General features: G+C 39.5%; 1 protein-coding gene across 3 annotated transcripts in view; it reads left to right on the top strand.

The window, feature by feature from the left end:
* The first annotated feature begins 504 nt into the window (after positions 1 to 504).
* The window catches only part of LOC127631333 (potassium voltage-gated channel subfamily D member 3-like), a 164804-nt gene continuing 138558 nt past the window's right edge, over positions 505 to 26750 (top strand). For 2 of the 3 annotated variants that reach the window (XM_052109434.1, XM_052109432.1), the window contains exons 1-2: positions 519 to 798; positions 1965 to 3141. In XM_052109434.1, coding sequence (XP_051965394.1) covers positions 2039 to 3141 — 1103 coding nt within the window. In that variant the 5' untranslated portion in view covers positions 519 to 798; positions 1965 to 2038. Of the gene's footprint in view, positions 799 to 1964; positions 3142 to 26750 lie in introns of all 3 variants that reach the window. The other variant, XM_052109433.1, reaches the window with a different exon arrangement.

The raw sequence follows: 26750 nt of genomic DNA, 5'->3' as shown, positions 1-26750 counted from the left end.
GTTTTTTTTTTGTTGTTTGTTTTTAGACTTACTTTAATTTGAGCGTTTAGAAGCATTACGATTGACTGTATTATGAGACTGAAATGTTGTAAGGGAAGTTTTTGCATGTTAATAAACTGGCAACAAACCTGCGCTTCCGATTGAAAATTAACTTGTCCCAATGACTAAATAGGCTCAGGTCTCACGCGCACTCTGCTTCAAGAACATCGCAAACTAGAGAGCGCGAGACAGCGAGAGGCTGCGAGAGACCACGGAAAGAGAGGGAGCGTGCTTATGTATGTGGAAGCTAACTTAACAGAGTAAGTGAGAGGGGCGGGGTTGGAGGGTGGGGGTGGTGGAGGAGGAGGAGGAGGAGGAGGAGGAGGAGGAGAGAGAGAGAGAGAGAGAGAGAGAGAGAGAGAGAGAGAGAGAGAGAGAGAGAATTGGGGAAAAGACTGCCATCTCCTCCACTTCTATCTATCAGCCAGCCGAGCATCCTGCGGAAAGTCATTTCAGCGCGCGAGCGTTCGGTGCTACATTTCTGTCCGTCCGAGCAAATGGATCATTAAACAAGGCAGGATGTGACAGGAGCGCAAATGAAAAACTAAACTACATTATTTTGCGGTGTGCTCCAGTTACGCTGGTTTACTTTCATATTAATGTTCATTTTTCCACTTGGGTCCTTTTTTTTCTTCTTCTTCTTTCCTCAGTTTGCTCATTAATGTGCGGATTTTCGGTGAACACTTACTAAGTATTATCAGGGAAAATAAATGTTGTAAATGTATTGGAATTAATGAAAAGTTTTAAGATATATTATGGGTAAGTAACACAAACTCAACTGTTGAAATGGAAGGAAAAAGAGTGTGTTTGATAGAAATTAATATTATTGTTGTTACTATTATTATTATTATTAACCAAATGTAAACGTTAGGAACCGATAATAGCATATTCATCATCCTTTACCATCCACATTTTGCTCAGACGAGAATAGCGGTTGAGAGAAACATTGATCCACGTGAGGTAAAAAAAAAATCTATTTAGGATTACTATCAGTGTATGGATAATGGATACATCAGTTATGTGTTCGCGTTTTTTTGTTTTGCATTGAGATCAACAGGTTCGCATCTCTGTTTCGGGTAGCTACTCGAGCACAAATCGTGCTTTACTTTTTAGAGTTGATGGTTGAACTTATATGAGCTGATAATTAATAGTTTTGAAAATATATTTATAAGGTCATCTGCTTTCTTTACAAGTTGTCATGTTATATGCTGTGTAATGATGAATGGGGGATATTTTTTGTCATTGTAAAATAATCTTGATAAACAGATCATGTTAATCTGCTGTTTTCTGTATTTGTACATGTCAGAAGAATACAGGCATTACGTTAATTCTGTGTCTATGCTGTACAAATTATTCAATTCACCTGCCACAGCAGAGTAATTTTGTACCATCTCTGTGGTGGAGAAACTGTTTTGAGTTTTGAGAGATATTTTATGGATTTCACAATGTTTGCTACAGTTTGCAGAACGAAAGTTTATGTCAGTTTACAAGATGTATATCATGCATTGAAACACAGGGTGTTAAAGCATAATCTCAGAATCTCAATAATTTTGGAGCTAACCTTGTAAAAATCCCTGCTTTTAACAATCAAAGTCAATTTTCTTCTGGTCAATTATCTTTGGTTTCGATCTCGTCTTATTTGCTCCCTTTTCGCATATTTGTGCTATTTCATAAATTTTTCCATTGCTATTTGTGTGTTTGTTGTCTTCACTTTTTCTGTTCTTCCTTACTTCCCACCCTTTTACCTCTGCCTCTTTATTCTACGTTATCCTGTTCACTTGTGCTGTCTTTTCACTACCAAATCATGTCTGACTCTTTCCCTTCTCACTCTCTCCTCCTGGAACTCTTTCCTGGTTTTCCCACATATTCAAATCTCTCTCTTTTCTTATCTCTCCCTGTCTCTATGTCTGTCTCTCTCTATGTAGATGGGGTCTAATCTTATGTCAAGCTGGTTGTGAAGGTGATAGATCTGGTCCCCTCGACCCCAAACGGAGTCCCCATGGCTGCTGGGGTGGCGGCCTGGCTCCCCTTTGCTCGGGCGGCGGCCATAGGATGGATGCCTGTGGCCAACCTGCCCATGCCTGTTGCACCAACCAATAAGAACAAGCTACAGGATGAGCTCATTATCCTCAATGTCAGTGGCCGACGCTTCCAGACCTGGCGGAACACACTAGATCGTTTCCCTGATACACTCCTGGGGAGCTCAGAAAAAGAATTCTTCTTCAATGAGGATTCTAGGGAGTATTTCTTTGACCGAGATCCTGACATGTTTAGAAGTATTCTCAACTTCTACCGCACAGGAAAGCTGCACTACCCACGCTATGAGTGCATCTCTGCCTATGATGAGGAGTTGGCATTCTTTGGAATCATTCCTGAGATCATCGGTGACTGCTGCTACGAAGAGTACAAAGACCGCAAGAGAGAGAACATAGAACGTCTTTTGGATGACCTTGAGGACAACAAAGACAGCAAACTCCCCAACATGACAGTCCGCGAGACGATGTGGAGGGCCTTCGAGAACCCACATACTAGCACCATGGCGCTGGTTTTCTACTATGTAACTGGCTTCTTCATCGCCATATCTGTCATCACCAATGTGGTCGAGACAGTTCCATGTGGTTTGACACCAAATCAGAGAGACGTTCCTTGTGGGGAACGCTACACAGAGGCATTTTTCTGCATGGACACGGCATGTGTTATGATCTTTACGGTGGAGTACCTGATGCGACTGTTTGCGGCGCCCAGCAGGTACCGCTTCATGCGTAGTGTAATGAGCATAATCGATGTTGTGGCAATCCTACCATATTACATCGGACTTGTCATGACCAACAACGAGGACGTGAGCGGAGCCTTTGTAACACTTCGAGTGTTCCGTGTCTTCCGGATCTTTAAATTCTCCCGCCATTCTCAGGGTCTTCGAATCCTTGGCTACACATTGAAGAGCTGTGCATCAGAGCTTGGCTTCCTCCTCTTTTCCCTCACCATGGCCATCATCATCTTTGCCACTGTGATGTTCTACGCTGAGAAAGGCTCCACTTCCAGCAAGTTTACCAGCATCCCAGCCTCCTTCTGGTACACCATTGTAACCATGACAACACTGGGGTAAGTAATTTTCTCTCAGATAGACATTCCCTCTTTTTTTTGTACTAAACTTAAATCATGCCACACCCTTCCCTCATGCATTTCAGAAGATAAGTCTTAAATTATATATATATATATATATATATATATATATATATATATATATATATATATATATCGCAGCACCCTACAAAGTTGGACTGCATACAAGGTGTGGTTTAATGTATTGTGTTGACTAGTGTTGTCACAGTACCAAAATTTCAGTAGTCGGTACCAATACCACTGAAATTTCACTGTACTCGATACTATTTTCGATACCAAAGCAAAACACAAAAACAGGTTACTAAACAACACTCTTTTATTAACAAAGTGTACAAAACATTAGCAACAGAACTAAGAACAAAAATATGCCATTGAGCAACACTTTAATTTAAATATATTATTTTTTAATTATAACAAAACTGAACAATGCATGCTTAAAGTATTTTTGAACACTTATATAAGAATTGCTTCAACTTTTGCAACTTTTAATAACATTTTTTAACAAGCATACAATAGAATGAATAAAAAACAATATCCAAACTAATGTGCAAAGTGCTCTCTTATTAATAAAGCTGCATTTTGCAATTGTTCTTCATGATAAGAAATGCATATGGACATATATATAGATATTATGATTAAACAAGTTCTAATCTAGCTGCATTAAGCTTGTGCGCTCGAGAGATGAGCGTCCCTTGAGGCAGAGTCTCTCTTAGCCTGGTGCAGTTTCAATCTCTCCCCCTTAGATAGGGACATTCGTGCAACTTATAGAAGAGGCACCGACCACACAGAGAAATGCCAGTTTCTGAGTTTATAGTTTTTAACATGATCTGCTTCTGTATTATTTGAACTTTAATAAAGATATAACGCAATTAATTTTACTGCATTTAAGATGTAATGCCGGGATGTTTCCTTTAAAGAGCTCCGCCTCTGCTTATTCCACAACGGTACATGCTTCTGAATGTACTTTTTTTTATAATTCCCTAATATTTTGGGATCTACATAAAATAAATTGTGAAAGTTTAGAGTGCATCTGGACTGATCTGTGTAATTCTTCCTCCAGCAGGCGTGAACGGCTGCTCTCACGCGTCATCGTTATTGTGATTTCGTGTTACGTTAAATGAGATCAAATGACTATTCAACAACAAACATTTTTCTCGTCAATTTTGTATTTGACGATGTCGATAATGTCGACTAAACGTTTCAGCCCTAATGCAAATTATAATATGCTTTTAAATTCACCTGATTTAGTTGCTTGAATAAATCCGGGCGTTTGTCTTTCATGTGCTTTATTAAGTTTGATGTGTTTCCTCCTTTCGTCATAAAATTGTGAAAGCAGCGTTTACAAATAGGTTTTTGCTGATCTATGATGTTTCCCTAACCTATGAATTTCCAAAACTGCCCTTTTCCACTTTTCTTTTCGACAAGATTCAGTTGAGACTCCGCAGCAGCTTTGCTTGTCGTCATCTTTTGCTTGTTGTGAGCATTTGAAACTTCCCGACTCTGCATGGGTACCGGGTAGACCCGGTACTCGGTACCCCGGTACCTCCAGAAATTCTGGTATCGTAAATAATTTTTTGTTTGAGTACCGACTTGGTACTGGAGTACCGGTATTTTTGACAACACTAGTGTTGACCAATGAGCACTAATGTAGATGAAATCAGATATGTGTTGTAGTTGAAAACAGTTGTTTACATTATAACATTATAACAGGAGAAGTTGTTTCCCTCCAGCTTGTAGGTTTTCCTCATTTTCAAAGTTAACTGCTATTAGAATTTGCATTTGAAAAAAGTAACAAAACCCTAATGACCATGGTTGCTGACGGCAGTCATGCCTTTCCAAAGCAGCGGAAGGTTTGGATTTTACTTACTGCCCCGGCTAGACTTTATTCATCCCTATTATACACCAATTAATATTTAAGTGTGTGTGAAGCAGGCGGAGGAACATCCTTCAGCATTTCTCCCACACAGTAACAACAGACAGCAGCTGCAGAGCTGTATAGCCCCATTCACTGCTACTCTCACAATTCACAAATCATAGGCCATTTATTCATGTGTCCATGACTGATACAAGTAGACATTTGACATGATTGGTTTTCAGAAATTGCAGGATTAATTTTGTTTATAACTGATTGGCTAATGCGATTATGTGGTTTATGACTTGAGTAATTGGCTATACTGTATATCGCTGCTACGGCAACTGACCGTTTCAACCTGTGAAGCGACAAAACTATGTAGTTGCTGTTTCACTATGTCTTTGAAACCAGAGCTGCACAGTCAAAGTATTTGAGTTCCCATTTAATTGATTAATTCTTGCTCTTTATTTGGAGGTCTGTATCTTTATCATTTCAATGTATAAATGTTAGAGAACCTCTGAATTGCTTATTATGGGCAATTGTTGAATTATTATACTGTATATCAGTGCTATAGTTGTGTTAAATTGTTGGCTAGTTTTACATGGATTCCTGTGTAGAGTCGGTCTCATTACTCATTACTACATTCTCACCAGAGATCCAGTCTCCATCAGCATGAGACTTGACCCGCAACGAGAGAGGGAGACACTTCTCATCAATAAAACACACTGTAGAAGTGTGTGTCACAGTGACTAATGTTCTCAGGTACATCTGCTGAACAATGTAAACCACCAGACATTTCCAACCCCAATGACGTAATTTGTTAACATAGTTGATTGTGCCAGTCATAGTGCAAGACATAGGTTTAGGTTTGTATTACAATACACCTGTTAATTCTAAACCTTAAGAATGATCTTTCCCGTCTCTGCTCTAGACCAGTGCAGTGCTGTATTTTACTCTCCTTGTGCTTCTTGTATTCAGTGATTCATTCACACTAAATTACACATTACCTGGGGTCTTCACTTGACTTGGCCAGAGTGAAATACGGCACTACAGTTCAGCTCCTCTGGTGTCAGGTGACTCTGCTTCCTACATGAGACAGTGACATCGTGTTAACATGTAAAGAGCAGACCCATTGCCCTGCAGTCGCATGCATGACACTCGGCACGTTTCACACACTGGCAGCATTGCTGAGAGCTAAGAGAAGTTATAGCTGTTTCTCAGAAATATTTGGGAATTGTTGTGTTCCTGTAACTGAACTGGTAGGGGATGGTACTAACAACTACAAGGTAATGGGTTCAATTCCTAGGGAATGAATCAGCCTGATCTCAGGAAACTAATGTGACTGTGGCGAAATGACTACTGGTTGTGAGATGAGAACTGCAATTGCTGAAATAACCATGTCAATTCATGGAGCTTTCATGAAACTTCTTGGGATGGTTGATGATCAGGCTTTTACATTTGGACATCAAAGACATTATAAGTGGGTTTTTCATCTAGTATCTGGGTCTAGTATTTGGATTTTGGTTCAGCTCAGGTGTGGCCATGCTATGGATGTAAAATCATGTAACTAATTTGAATATAGTGTTTGCTATGTAACTATTAGAAAAAATTGCAAGTTTCACTCAGTGCTCCACAAGTGGGGTGCAAAGTTAAGGTGCTCTGTGGCAAAGATATTAACTAGTCCAAACAAAAGCTAAATAACCATGTCACTCATATTACATTTAAAAGACTTTATTATTCCATGGCTGTAGACAAATTTGGGTGGATGAAATGCTTTGTCAGATAAATGCAGAGGCAGGAACCAAAAGCAGAGTTAAAAAATAAGGGGATTTATTTAAAAACAAAAATAAAGGCTAAATCCAACATAAACTCCCACAGGGGGAAAAAACAAGCATAAACTACCCCGCAGGAGAAACAGACAATCCAGGATGGGCCAGAGGATAACGGGGTACAGGACCGACCGGACCGACATAGTTACTGTCATAGGGGAAAAAACAAGATGAACTAGCACAGGACAACACACATGAGGAGCCAAAAATAGTAAGATAAATCAACAGGTTAACAAGACAAGGCAGGTGTGACTAATAAACTTATAATGGTCAAATAAGGAGGTGGGGTATGACATTAACAGAGAGACAAAACTATGCCACATGCTCTCACAAGACAACAAAATACTGAATAGCATGAGTGCACATCACCAAGACAATGAGGCAATATGCACCCATGTCAACCAACAAACAAGACAAGAGAATGCGTAGCAATGGCAAACAAAGCAATTCCACACATTCTCACACTAAACAAAACCTGAGCATACATCGCTAGGCAAAAACCATGCGATGCACGCAACAGGTGATAAAAATAAGACAGGACACCTGTGCGAGAGTTCGGCCACACATACACCCGACACCTTAGACCGAAATGACCAAACCTGATCACAACATGAAGACAGCTCATGACCATGGCGTGCAACGTTAGTGCGATGCGAAGCGCTCCTTTGTTTGTCATGGTTATTTAGCTTTTTTAAGAGCAAATTTCACTGCTCAAGAAAGACGTTCTTTTTATCTTTCAGTTTATAATGAATATAGGCTTCATTATTATCTTCATTATTCAATATTTATATGTATAATATTTATACATGTAGGTAGATTACATAACACTTTTCATGGGGTATTCAGATTCCCTAGCTATGGCCCTGGTCATGCCCTTTTACCCGTGATTTGTGTGAAAGTCTATAAAAGTCATTGTTGTTGTAGCAGCTCTAGTGTTCATTTCACCAGGAAACTGGCTCGATGGATTTACATCGAGCCATGTAAAAATAATTGTGCAAAAATGTAGATGTACTAACCGGATTCTGTGACACCAAGTTGTATTGATTGTTCATATCTACTCATCATGCACATTGTATGTTGGATGAAAGCATCTGCCAAATGTGTAATTGTGTCTCACACACCTTCTGTTGAAGTATTTCCTCCTCAGTTTACTCACGGTTACACCAAAATCATTTTATTTATCTGCTCAATGTTGGATTTCAGGACTCTGTGTTTTGTCATGGTAAGAGGGCAGGATAATGGTTTAAAATAAAGGAAGAGATGAGACAGGCAGAGAGAAAGAGCAGGTGCTAATAGAGTAAGAGAGACAGATTAACCTTCAGTCACAATGGAATAGCAGACAAACGAGCAGCCAAAATGATTGCAAACCCTATGTTGCGTTCCACAGCAAAGCACTGGCATCAGATTTTATGTTGCATAAAGTGTCCAAGCACTGATTCGCATCATGGTGCCTCTGTTAATCTGGCCCTGACCACACTGCTCGAACCACCTCACCAGATACTGGCAGGGTTTTAGCTGCATCTTAATGCCATTAGAAAGAGAGATTTTGACTGTACGAAGGCAAAGTCTGTTTAAAATGTACTTTGAGCTTTTATGGTCATGTTTCTGCTGTAAAAATAGGAGGTTAAGGGATTTAAAGACAGAGATGGTAATACAATGAATGTTTGTTTGTTTATTTATTTATTTATTTGCGTTAATAAAACAGATTTGGCCTTTGGAGTAGCATATTCTGAATGACCTTTAAATAAAAACACAAATCTCTAGCCTGCTTTTCAGCCAGGCCGCTTAGAGCAGAGACAAAAAGATATACCTGAAAAATAATTGTCATTACCCTTTTCTCTATATACATAGTTATGTATGTTGGTAGCTTATTAGCCTTTTGCCCTGCAGTATTGGTTGAATTGGTTAAGTTATTCTCTCTGTGCCCTTATGTTGCAGACCTACATAATCTGCACGCTAATGCTGCATTGAAATAAATCAACTCTCTAATTAGGGCTTTCAGTTGTTACCACAACCATTAATTAACATGACACTCAAAATGCCCACTCTTGTTTCAAACAGTGAATAGATCAAGACTTTTCCAGCCCCAACACATGACTCTTTCTCTCACTCTCTCTTGCTCACGTCACCACTGTTTCTATTGTTCTGATGGTGTCATGGTCCTGTCACCTCTGCACCTCACCACGCTTCAATGGACACTTCCTATGGATTTGCTCCTGACTTGGACAACGCATACACCTGTCAATGAACACACTCTTCCTTTGCCCACTGTGCTGCCACAATGTACACAGTGACTCAAACTTCACCTCATGCTACTGCAGCCGGTACAGGGATTCTAAATCTTTGCCAGCACAGTTTATGTTGACATTTGTTGTTAATAAATCCTTTGAAATGTTCTCATCAGAAGCATTGATTAAAGGGAACAAAGGATAAGGATGAAGAGGATAAGGGACAGAAAGACAAATGGGGTTTAATCCGTTAGTCAGGGTGAAATGATGATAATCACCCAAAGCTGCACATTTTCCAACTGAACCGCATTGGATCGGTAAGATAACATATGTGTCTGTGTGTCATGGGATCATGGAGTTCAGACTTGGTGTTCTGCTCATGATATTTGCTGAGAGGGATTGTGTAGTGCAAAAATCTGTAAAACAAAACCCACTTCCAATCTGACCAAGGAGATATTTAGTGTTGGTTATGCACCTGAACTGCTGTTCTGTTCTGTACGAGTAACTGTGAAGTTCACATGCACTCAGGTACAGTAGTTACCATTTACCTGTTATAACTCTGAATAAGATGACTGCAGTCCAGCCACTGGTGAAGGTGTGTAGAAAATGGCTGTTTTGAGCATGCAGTGGTGTATGTGTGTGTTTTAATAGAAATGTCTATAAACTCTCTGTGTTTCAGTTTTCCATTTTAATTTGGTGCAACAAATAATTGTACATTCATATTGTCAAAGCATTTGCTGTTTACCTGCTTTAAAAACAACACATACAATAATTGACTAAATTATACAAAATAAAATCAAAGTATCCAGTCATCTTTCTTTCGCTCCTGTCTTTCTGTTTCCATGTCTCTCTCGCTCCCCCACCCACAATGAACTTCTAACCGTGAGCTGTCTCTGGATGGCACATACATAGTCCCATGTATCCATCTCTCTAAAAATACATAAAATAAATAGCAACCTCTCTTTATCAGTACAAATCTGGCTGGCTATTTTATCAAACAACAGAGATCATTTATACATTAAAAATACTATATAGAAAGATAACGATTCACTTGTTTGTTTGGGTTGTTGATTTGTTTTATTCAAAGAGCTCTGTGCTCTGTGAGGTTTAGAGTTTCTGTGATGGTCAAATTGCTACTGTTTGATCCCATCAGCCCTCCATTAACACACTTCCACCATTAGCGATCAGATCTGATGACATATAATGGCATCATCATTGATGGAAGAAGTTACACTTTGTCTAGAAAAAAACCCCATTAAAACCATTACACTCAAAATCCTTTCAAAAAGCTCTCCAACCCCCAGACAATTACAGTTGATTTAGTGGTCACCGGTCGTGGATGTCTGGATTTCAAGGGGTTTTGTACTGATTTGCTGTGTTTTTGTTTGTGTTTGAGTGCTGGTTTAGAGCTGACAGCAGAAAGAATGAGAAAAGATTGCAGGTGTTAGGTCAAGCTCTCCACTCTAATCAAAGGTCACAAAAGTAAGGTGACATTCAAGTAGAACGTCTGGTCTTTGAAACCTCTTAAAAGCATCAGAAAACACTGCTCTCAAAGCTGATTATGGTATCAAACCTGATGATGAGTTCAGAGGAGGGAGATTGTAAATTAGGATTTACTGTGCTGTATAATGTATGCTCTATATACAGTGCTTATGACAGGTGTACAAATTGCTATCTCTCTCTCAGCATGGGGAATGGTCATTGTTTCCTGCTGAAATTCTCCCATAAACTGATACATCGAGGCTCTCGGAAATCATCTGTGATAGAATTAATTTACCCTTAATGTTTGTATGGAGAGAATATGTGTGTTCATTGAAGCATGAATGGATGAATGATGATGATGACAATGATGATTTTTTTTGTGCTGTTGTGTGCAAATGACCCTTCTACTGTCACACAGTTGTGTTCCTCTTCTGTCACTCACTCGACGTTGTGTCGAATGTAGTGACACAAGGGGTCTTTCTTTAGAGCCTCGCGTACCTTTGAACTTGAGAAAAGACCAATCAGAAATTGGCAGACAGAATTTGCATGTCCCGCACCCAGACACATGGATATAAACGTAAGCGGGTGTGTTTCTGTCAGTCAGATTTTTTCTTTGGAGCTGAGCGGTTGTGCAGCAGCAAGCTGAAGTTCACTACTGTTCCACTCACCTCTGTTGGCAAAGCACTGCTGTTGGATCCACGGCGCATTACCAGCGGCTTTCTCCTTCTCTGCACGCTGTGCAGTCCACGACCCTGGGCGCTTAGGAAAAGAGTGTTCACTTCTAAAAGAGTATTTTCCCTCTTAAAGAGTTTGTTTTCACTCACAAAAAGAGCAATAGTCTGAAATAGGTCTGAAGACCTGCAGAGATGCACAGTTCGGCCACCTTGAAGGTGTACTGCTAGGGCACTGGTGAACGGCACCTCCCTAGCAGACATCTGCAGAGCAGCGGGCTGGGCAACACCCAATAACTTTGTCAGGTCCGAGCCGGTAGAACTCGGTAATACCGAACAGCTGACCGGGTGTTCCGCTTGCACCATCCAGTGCGTTCTCTCTCCCAGGTTAGCCACTAAGTTCTCGCTTGCTGGATGTTCTTCTTCCCTAGCCTTCTGGCCTGCTAATTCAGCGGAGGAATTTGCGACCAGACCCACTACAAGCCGCAAGTGCTCTGTACTGGGGTAGGTCTCCTAAGGCCTAATTCCCTCTTCAGGCAACTCCCTGTGATGTATTTACACATGTATTTTTTCCCCCTGTTGGCAGGACCCGGGTCTCCCTCGGGCAGTCCCTCTGCCCCTGGTTGCTGTGTTTTTAGAGCTCCTCCCTCATCAGGTAGGACCTACCACCGCGCCACTCCCACGTGTGGCTTTACAACCAATGTGGCATATTGGCCACATGTCACCTCCCCCTAGCCTGGGCAGGATGTGGTCTCCGCATGTTCTTTTCCCCTTGAAAGAATAGGAATGGGAAAGATCGCCTTCCCCGACTCATTTCACAGCGTGAAGATAGCCACAGCCGCTTTATGCTCTATGACGAGAAACATAGAGAGGGAAAAGGCCACGGCTGGCCGGCTTGCTCCCATGATAGTCATGTCGCCTGTTCCCCCCTTAGGGGTGCTGGGAACCTAAGGTCTGTATATAACACCTTTTCTGGGGGCATTGGGAAGGGTTACGTGTGGTCGATATAGTTGCTTCTAGCACGCAGTAGCTTCCTAGCACCTGTGAACGCAGTTCACGTAACACGGTCTAGTGCATGGCGCTTTTAAATGGGACCCCTTGTGCCACTACATTCAACACAACGTCGAGTGAGTGACAGAAGAGGAATGTCATGGTTACTGTTGTAACCCTGACATTGTGACGTTGTGTCCCCCTTGCCATGACACTAGACCTACCTCTGTAAATGGCTGTACCTTATTCTCAGCTCCTCAGTGCAAAAACGTGACTGACAGACGCACACCCGCTTCCCTTTATACCAGTATGTCCGGGGGCGAGACATGCAAATTCTGTCTGCCAATTTCTCATTGGCCTTTTCTCAAGTTCAGAGGTACGTGAGGCTCTCAAGAATGACCCCTTGTATCACTACATTCAACACAATGTCTCGTTCACTCCATCAGGGAATGGAGGTTACAACAGTAACCATGACGTTATGTGTCTTAAATATGAGAATCACACAATAATCCTTCTTACACTCTTACAACTTCTAGTAACACTGTCTCTTTCTTTCCCTTTAGAATGCTTCTTAGTTGGTTAGGTTTTTCCTGAGATCAAAAAATATAATTTGCCCAGATAAAAACAACAGAATTCAATTTAAAGTCACCACCATGATAGAAAAACAAACTTGTGTGTGTATGTGTGTGTGTGTGTGTGTGTGTGTGTGTGTGTGTGTGTGTGTGTGTGTGTGTGAGCGTGTATTTATCACTTTGTGGGGACCAAATGTCCCCATAAGGATAGTAAAACCTGAAATTTTTGACCTTGTGGGGACATTTTGTCAGTCCCCATGAGGAAAACAGCTTATAAATCATACTAAATTATGTTTTTTGAAAAGGTAAAAATGCAGAAAGTTTTCTGTGAGGGTTAGGTTTAGGGGTAGGGTTAGGTTTAGGGGATAGAATATAAAGTTTGTACAGTATAAAAACCATTATGTCTATGGAAAGTCCCCATAAAACATGGAAACACAACGTGTGTGTGTGTGTGTGTGTGTGTGTGTGTGTGTGTGTGTGTGTGTGTGTGTGTGTGTGTGTGTGTGTGTAGTGGATGTGTGAATTTGGTCCCTTCTGTGATCTTTTCAGCTGTAATTGTTTGGGTTTTTCTCTCTCTGTTGAATGTAGCACATCATTCAATAAAATATCAGTGCTTCACAATGTTCTTATCTACAGCAACTTGTGTGTTTATTATTATTTTGGCTAATATGATGATTCTTTTAACAACCAATCAAATTGTGGTATGCTCAGCTCAACTGATTTTACCAACCCGGACTCATGAAAAGTTGTAATAATAATTTGTACAAGATGTTGAAATTGTAAGAAATCGAATGAGTTGGCTTGAACAAAATTGTATGACTTTTACTCTCATAGAGATCAAGTCAAGTCATAATTATTTGTATAGCGCCTTTCACAACACACATTGTTTCAAATCAGCTTTACAGAAAATCATGAATTAACAAAATATGAAACTGTAATATCTGTCTAAGAGGCATCATTGTGTAGTTTAATAAAATTCAATTGTGAATTGTGTTTAAAAACAAGTAATTAAATAATAATTATATTTAGAACCCCATTAAGCATGCCGAAGGAGACTGTGGCAAGGAACACAAAACTCCATAAGATGTTGGCCAGTTCCCCTCTGGCTAACGTTTAGTGCAAGTCATGGTTTAAAATGGTATTAATCTAAATAAGTGTTAAGGGTCAGTGTTTAAACAAAGATTTTGTATGAACTGTAAAATGAATGACTAATGACTTTGAAGTCCATCCTGGATTAACTGCAGAAGTTCACATTTTGTTAGTTGGCGGATGAAGGGTTTTGATGGTAATGAATCAACAGTTTTGTGGAGATCGCTGACAAAAGACTGAAATCGTTGGCAAATCTGAGCTTGTTCCCCTGTGCGATGATCGCAATATATGGACTATCAAATATGCAATTTGAGATAAGCACCGACACGTTGCCGATGTCAGTGAGATATCTAGAATGTCTGGACCCATCTGCGATTCCAAATCGCGCAATGTGAAATATGTTAAGACTCAATACAACTGCAGCATTGACCTACAGCCAATGAGAGAGCAAGAAACGGAGTACAGGAAGTTTCAGTGGGAGGAGTCCTGGCGTGCCTGCAATAGAACATCAACTAGCATGGCTGCGATATCAATAAAGTCTCATTGGACTTAAGAAATGGAGGAAAAATTAGTGGAGCATTGGCAGGAGCACCAGTGACTATTAGATGTATCATCTGAACTGTACCACAACCGGGTGGAGAAAGAGAAGAGTTGGAGAGAAATTGCCAATTCTCTTGGACAGTCAGGTAAGCGAATATGTAGATTTTACACTAGAAGGTACTTTTTCATATTATAACCAATAAAATATATGATACCTTGTGATGATTAAAAACATGCACATCACATTCTGAAATTGCATAACATATGATAATTAATTTGTTTTCGTATCTCGTATCACTTCTCATGTGTATTCTGTTGTGAAACGTAATTTGGAGTCCAAGCAGAATCATATGGGATTCGTCAATAGTGAAATGTTTTGTAATATGTTCACCCATGTCGTGTAATTTCAAAACGCTATGACTTCAGTGACAAGACAGACAGTTGTGTAATATGAAGGGTACCACGATCCGACGTCTTTGAAATTCGTGTAGTGTTTAGGAGCCATTAGGTGCATCGCATTTCAACTGGCCGGTAATTTTGGTGAGGTCTGTCCTAAGTCCAAAGTTCAGGCAATGGCATATGATGTATCCCGTGTCTTATGGTTGGAGTTGCTATCAGTTCATCCTCTGAAGTCCATCGTAATATACTGAAGTAATGTTTGGCTGGCACCGGCTGCTATTAGTCGCCATCACTCAGACACGTAGCAGGGCAGTCCAACACGAAGCAGGAATGGAGCTGGATCCAACCGGTTCTGGTGACCTCAGATTAGGAGTCCTGTGGTTGAGACAGGGAAACAAATAGAATAATATTAGCATAGATTTCATTAAATTTATTGCAGAGATTTAGATCATGATCAATGTTTTTGGTTTCTGGTTCCGGCAGACCTAACTAAAGCAGCCTAATTGTGAGTTGATCGAAAAATTAGGTGTATGCCTGGCTAAATATATGTGTCTTTAGTCTAGACTTAAACCAAGTGAGTGTGTCAGCATCTGGAACAGTGTTTGGGAGACTATTCCATAGTTTAGGATCCAAATATGAAAATAATCTACCTCCTTTTGTGGATTTTGATATTCTAGGGAGCTATTAACAGGCCAGAATTTTGCGATCGTAATAAACGTGATGTAATATAGCGTGGTAGAAGGGCACTTAAGTACTGCAGAGCTAGACCATTCAAATCTTTGTACATAGTAAACAGAATTTAAAAATTAATATGAAATTTAACAGGTAGCCAATGTAACAATGATAAAAATGGAGCTAATATGATTAAATATCTTGGTTCTAGTCAGCACACTGGCTGCTGCATTTTGAACCAATTGAAGTTTATTTATTGATCTTACTGGACATCCTCCCAGTAATGCATTACAATAATATAGTCTTGAGGTCATGAATGCATTCATTTGTTTTTCGACATCAGCAACCTGCAGCAACGAGAATGTGTCATAATTTTGCAATATTTCTTAGGTGGAAGAATGCTGTTCTACAAACATTGGTAATTTGATTTGCAAAGGACAGATTGGTATAAAATATAATACCTAAGTTCTTTGCTGCTAAAGATGATGTAATAGTACATTCATCGAGAGTCAAATTATATTTTAGCGGCTTGTTTTTAGAGGTTTTGGTCAAATAATTAGTACCTCTGTTTTGTCGGAATTGAGGAGAAGGACATTTCTGAACATCCAATCTTTTATTGCATTGATACACTCTGCTAATTTGGAGAATTGTGAAATGTAAAGTTGGGTATCATCGGCAAAACAGTGGAAACTTATTCCACGATTCCTGATAATATCTCCCAGGGGAAGCATATACAAGGAGAAAAGCAGAGGCCCTAATGTGATCCCTGTGGCACTCCATATGTTACGTTTGTTTGGTTTGAAATTTCCTCATTTACATAGACAAAGTTGTGGCTTCTTAATAAGCGGTTTGATAACTGCCATTTTAAAGTTTCTTGGGACATGTCCTATGGATAACGAGGATGAATAATTATATAAAATGTGACTATTTGCCATTGGGCAAGGCAGCCAACCTCAATTTGCATCTCAGCATTGGGACATTCTCTGTAATAAGTTGTTTTGGCTTTCTATGGTGACATCACGTGAAAGTCACAGAAACAATTTCCACCAGCCCAGGTTATATGCTGATAAGTAAATATTCTATTCTATTCATTATTGAGAGACAGGGAGATGCTTAAAGGAGGAAGAAGAGTCTTTGAATGACAGAAATAAATGTCTCTCTCTCTCTGTTTCTGTCTTATGCATTTGGTCATTGACCACTGTCGTCTTAACTGCTTGTAATGAATCTGCTACTGTCACATGGAATAATGATTTCACTCCACACACCACCAGCTGCATGGGGGTGTGCATATGTTTCTGTGTGTGTGTGTGTGTGTGTGTGTGTGTGTGTGTGTGTGTGTGTGTGTGTGTGTGTGTGTGTGTGTGTGTGTGTGTGTGTGTGTGTACAGGTTTATGCTAATGGTGGAGACCAAATGTCCAAGTATAGTAAAACCTGAGATCACCTACCTTATAAGAAGGAAATTACTTATTAAACATACTAAACAATGTTTTATTGAAAATGGAAAAATGCAAAAAGGTTTCTGTGAGTGCTAGGTTTAGGGGTAGGGTTAGGGTAAGGGTAAGGGGATAGAAATTTTTGTTAGATCTGTATAAAATCTTTCAAATGCATTGAAGTATATGTAGAGAACCCACAATTATATACAAATAAGTGTGTGTGTGTTAGTGTGTTAGTGTGTGTGTGTGTGTGTGTGTGTGTGTGTGTGTGTGTGTGTTTCATATGTGCGTGACTGCATCGAAACTTGTTTGCTTGTGTGTATTCAAAACTCTGACACCTCTTGCTGCATTGAATGTCTCTTGTTTTTGTCTTCGGGCTTCAATTGAATCATCATTAGTGACTCATTCAGAGGAATGAAATAGATGGGTTGATAGTCACATGACTGCAGCAGCAACACTTCATACATACTGATGCACATGTACAGCCAGTACCTACACATACACACACAAGTGCATACGCTCAGCTCAGCACAAACACACACACACATACATACACACATACAAGCACACACCCGCAGATATCCTTCTGTCTTCCACAGATTCTTTTTCTGCCCCATCTGGTTGATGCTGGTGCTAATGTCACTAAACAATCATCACTTCTGTGCTGTGTTTATGTTTATCCCTGATATTAGTTGCCCATGGCAACAAATTAATTAATGACTTTGCAGTGATAGCTCCTGCTGCTCTGAGCTTGTGTTGATATAAACAAATATCCAGCTTTTAAAACAGATGGACTCTGGAGTGAAAAAGTGGTTTGTTGTGCCTACCAACCTCTGCGATTCAAATCTCTTTAATAATGTGTGTGACCTGTAAGCCCTTAACTGAAGGCAGGGCTATCCATACCTGTCCATAATGTGCTCATTTTAAAAGTCTGTATGCTGGAACATTTAGGCTGCTGTGAGTGTCAGCTAGAGGACACATTCATACCTTCATATCATCGCCTTTACTAAATGTGTGAAAAGAGATAAAGCGTGAGTAAGAGAGAGAGTGAGTAAGGCTGTGTTCGGAATGGAATGGCTAACTGCCTGCTGAATCTGAAAACAATGTATTATACAATCTATTGTATAAATAGTATTTGATGCAGTATATTGATATAAACATTTCAAACAGTAGTATGCTACATTGTTGTCATATGGCCTCATTTGGTTGCATGTTCATTTCAGTGAGCAGTGTCCAGTTATCATCCAGTTAATTTCTCTGTGATATTGGCAAGCAATTCCTTTAACAGTCATATGAAAAATTTATTATCATTCAATCTCTTTATAAACTGTATATAAACATACATATAATGCATTATAACCATTGCAGGCTATAAACCCCAGTCTCTCGCTCTCAGCTGTGCTGTTCTCCGCAATGTTTATCTTTATTTAAGCATTACGCAATCACACTATAGGACATCTGCACACAACCTTCTGTTATTTTTTACCTACATTTACATTTATGCATTTGGCAGACTCTTTTATCCAAAGCGACTTACAGTGCACTTACAGGGACAATCGCCCCGGAGCAACCTGGAGTTAAGTGCCTTGCTCAAGGACACAATAGTGGTGGCTGTGGGGATCGAACCAGAGACCTTCTGATTTACAGTTATGTGCTTTAGCCCACTACGCCACCACCACTCCTTACTCATCTGTAACACTGATAATTTGTTTTTCACCTTTATATTCCTTACCTTGCCCCCCTCCCCTCTCAATCAGTACTGTCACAAAAACTAGACTGTGGTGAGTCAAGGTGAATCTAGTCAAACAAACTGAACATCAGCATCCCAGTGGGATCTCATCTCACTGCGGTCACACTGTTGTCCTTTCAGGTGTCCCACTTCACATAGATGTGGTCAAACAGCTTGAGGCAAACGCATAGCTGGTAATAACAGCCGTTTCTAATCACACCTTCTGCAGAACCACAACATCACCTCTGAAACACACACACACAGAGCTCCATTCAGTCAAAACTAATCAGGAAACTGTATCCTGTGATGCTAATGGTATCTAGAATGTGTGCATGGTTAATCGAAATAAAATCTAATTTGCGATATGACCTTGATCAACTATTAAACTCCAAAGAGCAGTGATTTAAATAAATAAATAAATAAATAGTCTGCTCGCTTCAAAGTTTTTATGCGTTGTGCTGTCCTGTCTGTATTAGTGCATTACAACTGTTTTCAGAGCGGTTCTGTGCTTCACAACTCCATCTCTTGCTCAGAATACAGATGTGCTCCGAGTTTGGTTCTGTTTGCTTAGCCATTAAGTGTGTACATTTGGCTTGAACTTTGTGAAGCATTTATATGTTTCCATTGATCATGGTATAAAAATTTGAATCTACGCCCCTGTGAGCCATTATATTTTAAGTCAGGTGTGCTCATTATGTCTATCGCAAGGATGCCATTGGTATATTTTGATAACAGGCCAAAAGGGAAAAAGGATAGAGATTGAAATGACAAAATAACAAAAATCTTAAAGATGGACTTTTAAGACTACCACCCCTGGAGTCACGAGTTTGAATCCAGGATGTGCTGAGTGACTCCAGCCAGGTCTCCTAAGCAACCAAATGGTCCCAGTTGTTAGGGAGGGTAGAGTCACATGAGGTAACCTCCTTGTGGTCATGATTAGTGGTTCTAGCTCTCAATGGGGTGCGTGGTAAGTTGTGCGTAGATCGAGGAGAATAGCATGAGCCTCCACAATCTGGGAGTCTCAGTGGTGTCATGCCCAATGAGCCACGTGATAAGACGTGTGGATTGTCTTTCTCAGAACCTGAGGCAACTGAGTCCTCCACCACCTGTATTGAGGTGAGTAACCGCACCACCACAAGGACCTACTAAGTTGTGGGAATTAGGCATTCCAAATGGACTTTTTATTTCCTTGCTTCTGCAGGCGCACGCTGTTTGTCAGACAGGTTGCTTTTGCAGTATGTGCACTGAATGCGCCTGTGCTCCGAAAGCACTCGTGATAAAGAGGACATGCACCTGAGCAGTGAAATACACTTCCCGTCTGGGTGAAGTATTAATGTAAAGACAGTAAGTTATGTCAAGTGAATATAACAGTGGGACAAAAAAGCTGACCTATATCAAAATGTCTTGTCTTTATGACACCAATCAAACAATACAGGAAACAAGAAAATGATACAACCACTCACTGCTTCACTGAATAACTTGTTTAGAAGACTTTTTACATGTCTTGAATAATTAATTGACAACTTCAAACAGTACTTGCTGTACATAATAAATAAATTAGTATTAGTATTAGCATTACCCCAGATAGCAATAAGTTGGCGGTCCGCTGGCGGAGCGCCGGCGGCAGTAGAAGCGGCAGAATGGCGATATCGCAAACACGTTTGACGGCGGTCCGCCGACGGCAGCCGCTTTTTAAAAGCAGCAGCCGCCTTCCTACCGCCTTCGATACGCGGACGGCCCGCTGGCCAGCCGCCGTTCCACCGCCGTTATATCGAAGGCGGACCGTCGGAGGCAAGCGCTTTTTTCGAGCGATCTGCCGCCGCTTATTGTGTATATATATATATATATATATATATATTTATAGCATGCAGTTTATCAAGAATAATGATTGATCAAACCAGACAAATTTCCATTTGGCGTTTTAATTCCACATTTCAAAGTACAGTAACTGTCATTGAAACAAGATGTCAGATCACTGAAATATAAATAACAGAAAAATACAAACATTATATATATACACACACACACAAAAGAACATGCAGGTTTCCAATTTCTTTTTTTTTAAAAAACACTATTGTAACACTTACAATAATTGTTAATAATATAAAGAGGTCAGCTCTGGGATGAAAAGAATTACCAGTAAACACAAGCAATGAGGATATTTGGTACCAAAGAAAGTGCAGGATACCAAATAAATTGAGGTATAACATCATATTTACAAGTCATTTCTAACAATAGGTTAAGTGGTAATAATTTAGAGTAAAGCTCTGGAGTAGAATATACCATTATAACTACAATGCTGACCTGTGGCACAAGGATTTACAAGCTATATTTAACAATAGAATAACAGTTAAGCACTGTGATGGAATGAAAGTATAATTTTTGGTACTAGTTAATGTGCAATATCAAGTATCAGAGGTATGAAATAGGATTTACAAACTATAATAGAATTGTTAAGCACTGACGGAATGAAATAAGCCAATACTAAAGTCACGGTAAGTAGAATATTTGATACCAGATAATGTGCAAATATCAAGTATTAGATGTATAATCTAGGATTTACAAGCTATATTTAAAAATAGAATAGTTAAGCATTGTAACAATGAAATAAGCAGCAAATTGTATATGAAATAATTGAGATCTTTGGTATCAAGGAATGTGCAGGATAACAGGTATAATATACATTTTGACATTCAACTTACACATGACAACAAGTGGGAATAAATATAATTAACAGCAGAAAATCTGGCTGTAGAGAACACAGCCAATCAGAATGTCTGGAGAGGTTGGGGACTGTGTGGCGTAGTGGGCTAAGAATCACCGGTTTTCCCGACCTCCAGAATGAGGCAGTGCAAATTAGCATATCTTCAGTGATTCCTCGTATGCCTGTATAAAAGGACAAACCATCCCATATTCATCCAAGGAGCTGCCCTCAAAGCAGGGTCACGAGAAAAAAAAAAAAAAAGAGCAATTTCCACAGTGAACAGTGTGGATTGGGTGAGTGTAGTCTGACACTTTTAGCAGGCTTTTTTAGGGGTCTTGATGTTACTGACTGCAGGATAAAGAAAGGGTTCCAGTTGTCAGTGATGCTGGGGTGTCAGTAGTCAGCCTAGGTTTAAGGGGTCGGCTGTGGGTAGAATAAAAGAATAAAGTAGTCAGTCCTGGTCCTTCAACTACTAAACTATGACTTTTATATCTAGGTCTACTACATGTATAGGTGGCCCCAGTGGGAATTAAACCAACAACCACAGGTGTTGTTTGCAAGTTGTACCTGATTGCCCAGTGCGAGCAAATGTCTTCAACATTGTCCCAACTTGCTTCACCTGCTCTTGAAGCGAGCCGCTGTCATCTGGGAAGTAACAATATATTCATTAGCAATACACTAAATATAATAGTAATATAATATAACCACAATTATCATACCAGTAACTTTCCCTGTAATTTCTATCCACAGTATGTTATGCATGGCATACAAGTTCATAATGAAGAACCCTTATGATAAAATCAATTTCATTTTTTTTCTTTGAAGCAGAATATTTGTTTGTAAAAGGGGAGGAAAAAGAAAATGAAATATTGGTATACAGATTTTGGTTGATATATCATACTATACAGTGAAATGTGCTATTGTTATATCCCTACTCACCTGAAGGACGGATAGATCAGGCAAATCTCCAGTCAGGCCTTTGTAGTGTCTGTGCTCCTTTTGAATAAAACTTTCATTAGTGGGAAGTTGCATATCCACAGGTATTTTAATTCAAACATGCAACATATTGTAATAAATCTACAATATTCAGCCTTTACCTTACACCCTCGGTTGTTGCTCTACACTTTTATTATATTAAATACTTATTTATATAGCTTGCTCACTGTATAATCATGATAGCCTAATACTTATAACACAAGATTGCATCTTAAACGAATGACTGAGTTGAAAACTTGAATAAGAACGCATTTTACACAGAGGGGACTAGCTAGGGAAACTTACCTGCCTACAATAACTGTTTTCATTTGATTTGAGTTACATTAAACATGAATAACCTTAGCCGAGTCCCCAGGAACATCGGGCTATTAAAGTAACAAGCCTATAACTGCGGTCTTATTAATTCTAGCTTCACCATACACTCAAACTGTGAGGTTTATCTGCTTTTACTTACATTGCTCTGTACATAATATACTGTTTTTTGTTCTTTATATACAGATTGTATTAGATTTGCACTACGTGTGTATGTGGGTATGAAGGTGAGTGTATGTACGTATATGTATAATTATTTATTTTGTGTTCTTTTTTGTTTTTAATTACCTATGTCTTGCTTCTGTTTTTTGGTATTGTTTGTATTGTTGTTGACTGGTAGCTCCTGTCACCTAGACAAATTCCTTGTATGTGTAAGCATACTTGGCAATAAAGCTGATTCTGATTCTGATTTTCTCATGGACCTGTAACACAATGCCCTGACAGTGACTTCACCGGTGTCCTGATCTTTATTAGAAACTGAGAGGAGACCAAGTTAATATAATTGATATCACAATTATCACAAAAATTAACAAACAGTCTGCTTTAAAACTAAGAAAAAACAAGCTTCTATACTAACGTTACATTAAAAATGAACACGTGGCGAACTAGCTTAGCCGCTATCTGCCGGCACACCACATTAGATTAAAATACTTACCCTTGTAGTTGTGCAGATAACTCGATATGTAGAGTTTAAAGCCCTTGTCCCTCTTGCTTGTCGGAGCAGGGGACCAGGCATCAACAATGCGATGAACATCACTGACGCGTATTTTCGGAAGATTCTGGAGACATCGAGTAAAAAGACATTTTGGGCGACGCGCAAGTAAACCGGAAACAGATATGGCGACAGCAGAACTTCACAGTTCAGTCTTTGTCATGTGTTTTAGCAATACATTTTTAACATTTATAATGCGTTTAGATTTTTTTTATTGCCTTTACAGGGACTTTAACACTTTCTTAAACATTTGTACAGGTCATAATTGCAAAACCTGTAAAAGGTAAAATAACAAAAAAAATCGAGGTTGGAAAAAATGTAGACATAAACGAAATTTCTGCGTAACTGTGAAACCAGAGGATAATTTCGCTTTTTCATTGAGTTTATCGTTCACGTCAAAACAGGGATTTTCATGTTTATGATAGATATCACCATGGTTGCAAATTAATAAAAAATAATTAAAGTATACCCGATATTTTGGCCATGTTGCAGATGTCTTTCACTGTTCACTGATACAGGCATTGGTGAAAAGTCTAACTTCATCAATTTATTCTGCTAAATTGTTCATACCCTGTATTAAATATCTATTTTAAAACCTACCGTAATTTCCGGACTATTGAGCGCACCTGAATATAAGCCGCACCCACTGATTTTTAAATAAAATATTATTTTGAACATAAATAAGCCGCACCTGTCTATAAGCCGCAGGTGCCTACCGGTACATTGAAACAAATGAACTTTACTCAGGCTTTAACGAAACACGGCTTGTAACAAAAATAAATAGGCTTTAACGAAACACGGTGTGGCAGCGGGGGCGCTTACACCTGAGCTAAATTATGTCTAACACCGGTGTCTAATTTCAGTAAGCATGGGGAGAGCGGCATAAAAAGGCAGCAGCCACAGAGCTGAGAAAGTGACACACGTCAGTCTAGTGTTGGCGCATAGAAGAATTGAGAAACTTTATAAAATTGATTGTAAACATTGCTGTGGCCATTAAAAGCCTTACCTGGAACGTCAAGTGCCCTGCTGAAAACTGTCACACTGGTGCCCGTGTGACAGTTTTCCCAAGAAGAACACGTGAAGCAGGGCACTTGAAATTAGACACCGGTGTTAGACATAATTTAGCGCAGGTGTAAGCGCCCTTACAGCTTTTACACGCCCCCGCTGCCACACACGGCTTGTAACAAAAAATACAAAATTAGCAGTAAACCGTAGCCTACCAAGAAAGTCATTGGTCACTATCTTCCTCGTCCTGTGCACTGAAACCACTGAAGTCATCTCCTTCGGTGTCGGAGTTGAATAGCCTCAGATTTAGTTGTCTTTTTGCACTGAGTCAATTCCTCACGCTGCTGTTTCCAACGTCTTATCATCGACTCATTAAGACCAAGCTCCCGTGCAGCAGCTCTATTTCCTTTTCCAACAGCCAGATCAATCGCCTTCAACTTGAAAGCAGCATCCGTTTCTCCATGTCTTTGCCATGGTGAGGGTGACAAAATTACTACCGTAATCAGAATGATGGGAAGTTTGAGCGCGTTCGATTTAATCTAAACAGTAAACAAAAAAAGTTGTTTTGACCTTAACCCGTTCGGCAATTTCATTGGTCTAATGAAAGCTTCACGCCGCCAAAAAACTGAGCACGTCACAGAATGTTTTTTTAAAAAAAATTTTTATACAATTTGAAAGCGGGAAAAATCCATATATTAGCCATTGTATAAGCCACGAGGTTCAAAGCGTGGGAAAAAAGTTGCGGCTTATAGTCCGGAAATTACGGTAATCAGAATCAGAAAGATATTTATTGCCAAGTAAGTTTTACAAAAAGGAATTATTTTTGGTTTATTGCATGTCTCAATGTGCATCAATCAAAGAAATGTAAACAATTTTCACCTGTGCATAAATAATTCAATATATTTTACATATATTACTGTATAATCGCTTCAGAGTTTCAAAGTAATTTAAATGTCATTTCCTAAACCTTACCTTATCATGGAATCAAGAGTCAAGAATCTGTTATAAACCCTAATGGCTTTGGAGCAAAAAATAATAATAGCCAACATGGCTGGTCGATTTTGAGAGTCTAAGCTGTCCTTGTAGGCTATTTCAAAGCGGCTTGCCGCCGGCCGGCCGTGGTCGATTGCCGTGAGGCAACCGCCAGAGAAAATGAAGCGGGCGGCCCGCCGTCTAACCGCCGGCGGCATCTCGCAAGAAATGGAAGTGACGAATTCGGCGGCAAACGCTTCATCCCCGCCAGTGGGACGCACCTATAGCCGACAGCTTGGGGACGGCGGCAAAAAGAAGCCGTGCGGACATTTTTTGCTATCTGGGACCCTATTATTTGCTGTATGAAATTTGTATCGAGAGTCGTCAAATTTTCCTGGCAACTACTAAAATGTTGGTGTGGTGACAGCACTGCTTACATACTGTATATATTGTGCATAGTAGATCTTGCTATAATAACATTTTGAAAAAGTAGATATAATTTCTTGAGTGTGAGCACCCCTGTTTTAAGCATTCCAGATTCACTGTATTTTCACTTTTGCATAATTCCAAATAAGTTGGACCACTAAATGTTAATATAAATATAATGGGATGAAATGTTAAAATGAAGAGCATGTTATAGAGTGCAGCCGCGCCCGCCTAATTATTCAGCATCTGGGTTTGAATTTTTTTCACATTCATTATTTTTGCACAACCTTTGTTTTGAGGCAAAAAAGTGTTTGAAAATCAGACAAAAAGGCAAAAGTACAAAGCTTAACATCTTCCACGAGGGTACAAACTACAATCCCATGAAGCATTGTGAATGATGTAATTGAATAAAAAAATATTTTAGGTTGTTGATTGTAAGTGTAGAAATGTATTTTATGTTTATTGCAAAATGTTCCAGTATGTACAAAAATATAAGTAATTTAAGGGTGAAGAGACATCGACTCGATTTCATCATTCACAGTGCATCATGGGAGTGGGCGTTCACTCCAAGACAAATTTTGCAGGCTTCGTTGGCCACAGTTCTCTGATTGGTGAACGGTTCTCTGCTGTACCATGGGTAATGGAGTTGTTTATTCTGCTATCAAACATGCTATTAAAACAATGAAATTGAAATAATGCAGACAGATAACTTAAACAGAAGCATAAGACTGGTCTCCAAAACAATTATGATGATGAATAGTGGACTGAGACAGGATCACAAAGTGGAATAAAATCAGATACATAGTGGACAGGAACAATGTGAAAACAGTGGGGGGTTTCACTGTTTTAATTATTTATTTATTTGTGGCTGAGGAGAAATTGGTCTCCCACAGTCTTTTTATTTGCAGTAGAACACAGGCAAAATATTACCATATTTTGGTAAAAAGAAATCACTTTCTAGTTTTTTGTTTATCA

Source organism: Xyrauchen texanus, chromosome 37 (assembly GCF_025860055.1).
Source record: "Xyrauchen texanus isolate HMW12.3.18 chromosome 37, RBS_HiC_50CHRs, whole genome shotgun sequence".
Lineage (NCBI taxonomy): Eukaryota > Metazoa > Chordata > Actinopteri > Cypriniformes > Catostomidae > Xyrauchen > Xyrauchen texanus.
Note: the sequence above shows the minus strand (reverse complement) of the source record. Positions and strands in the feature narration are given on the sequence as shown.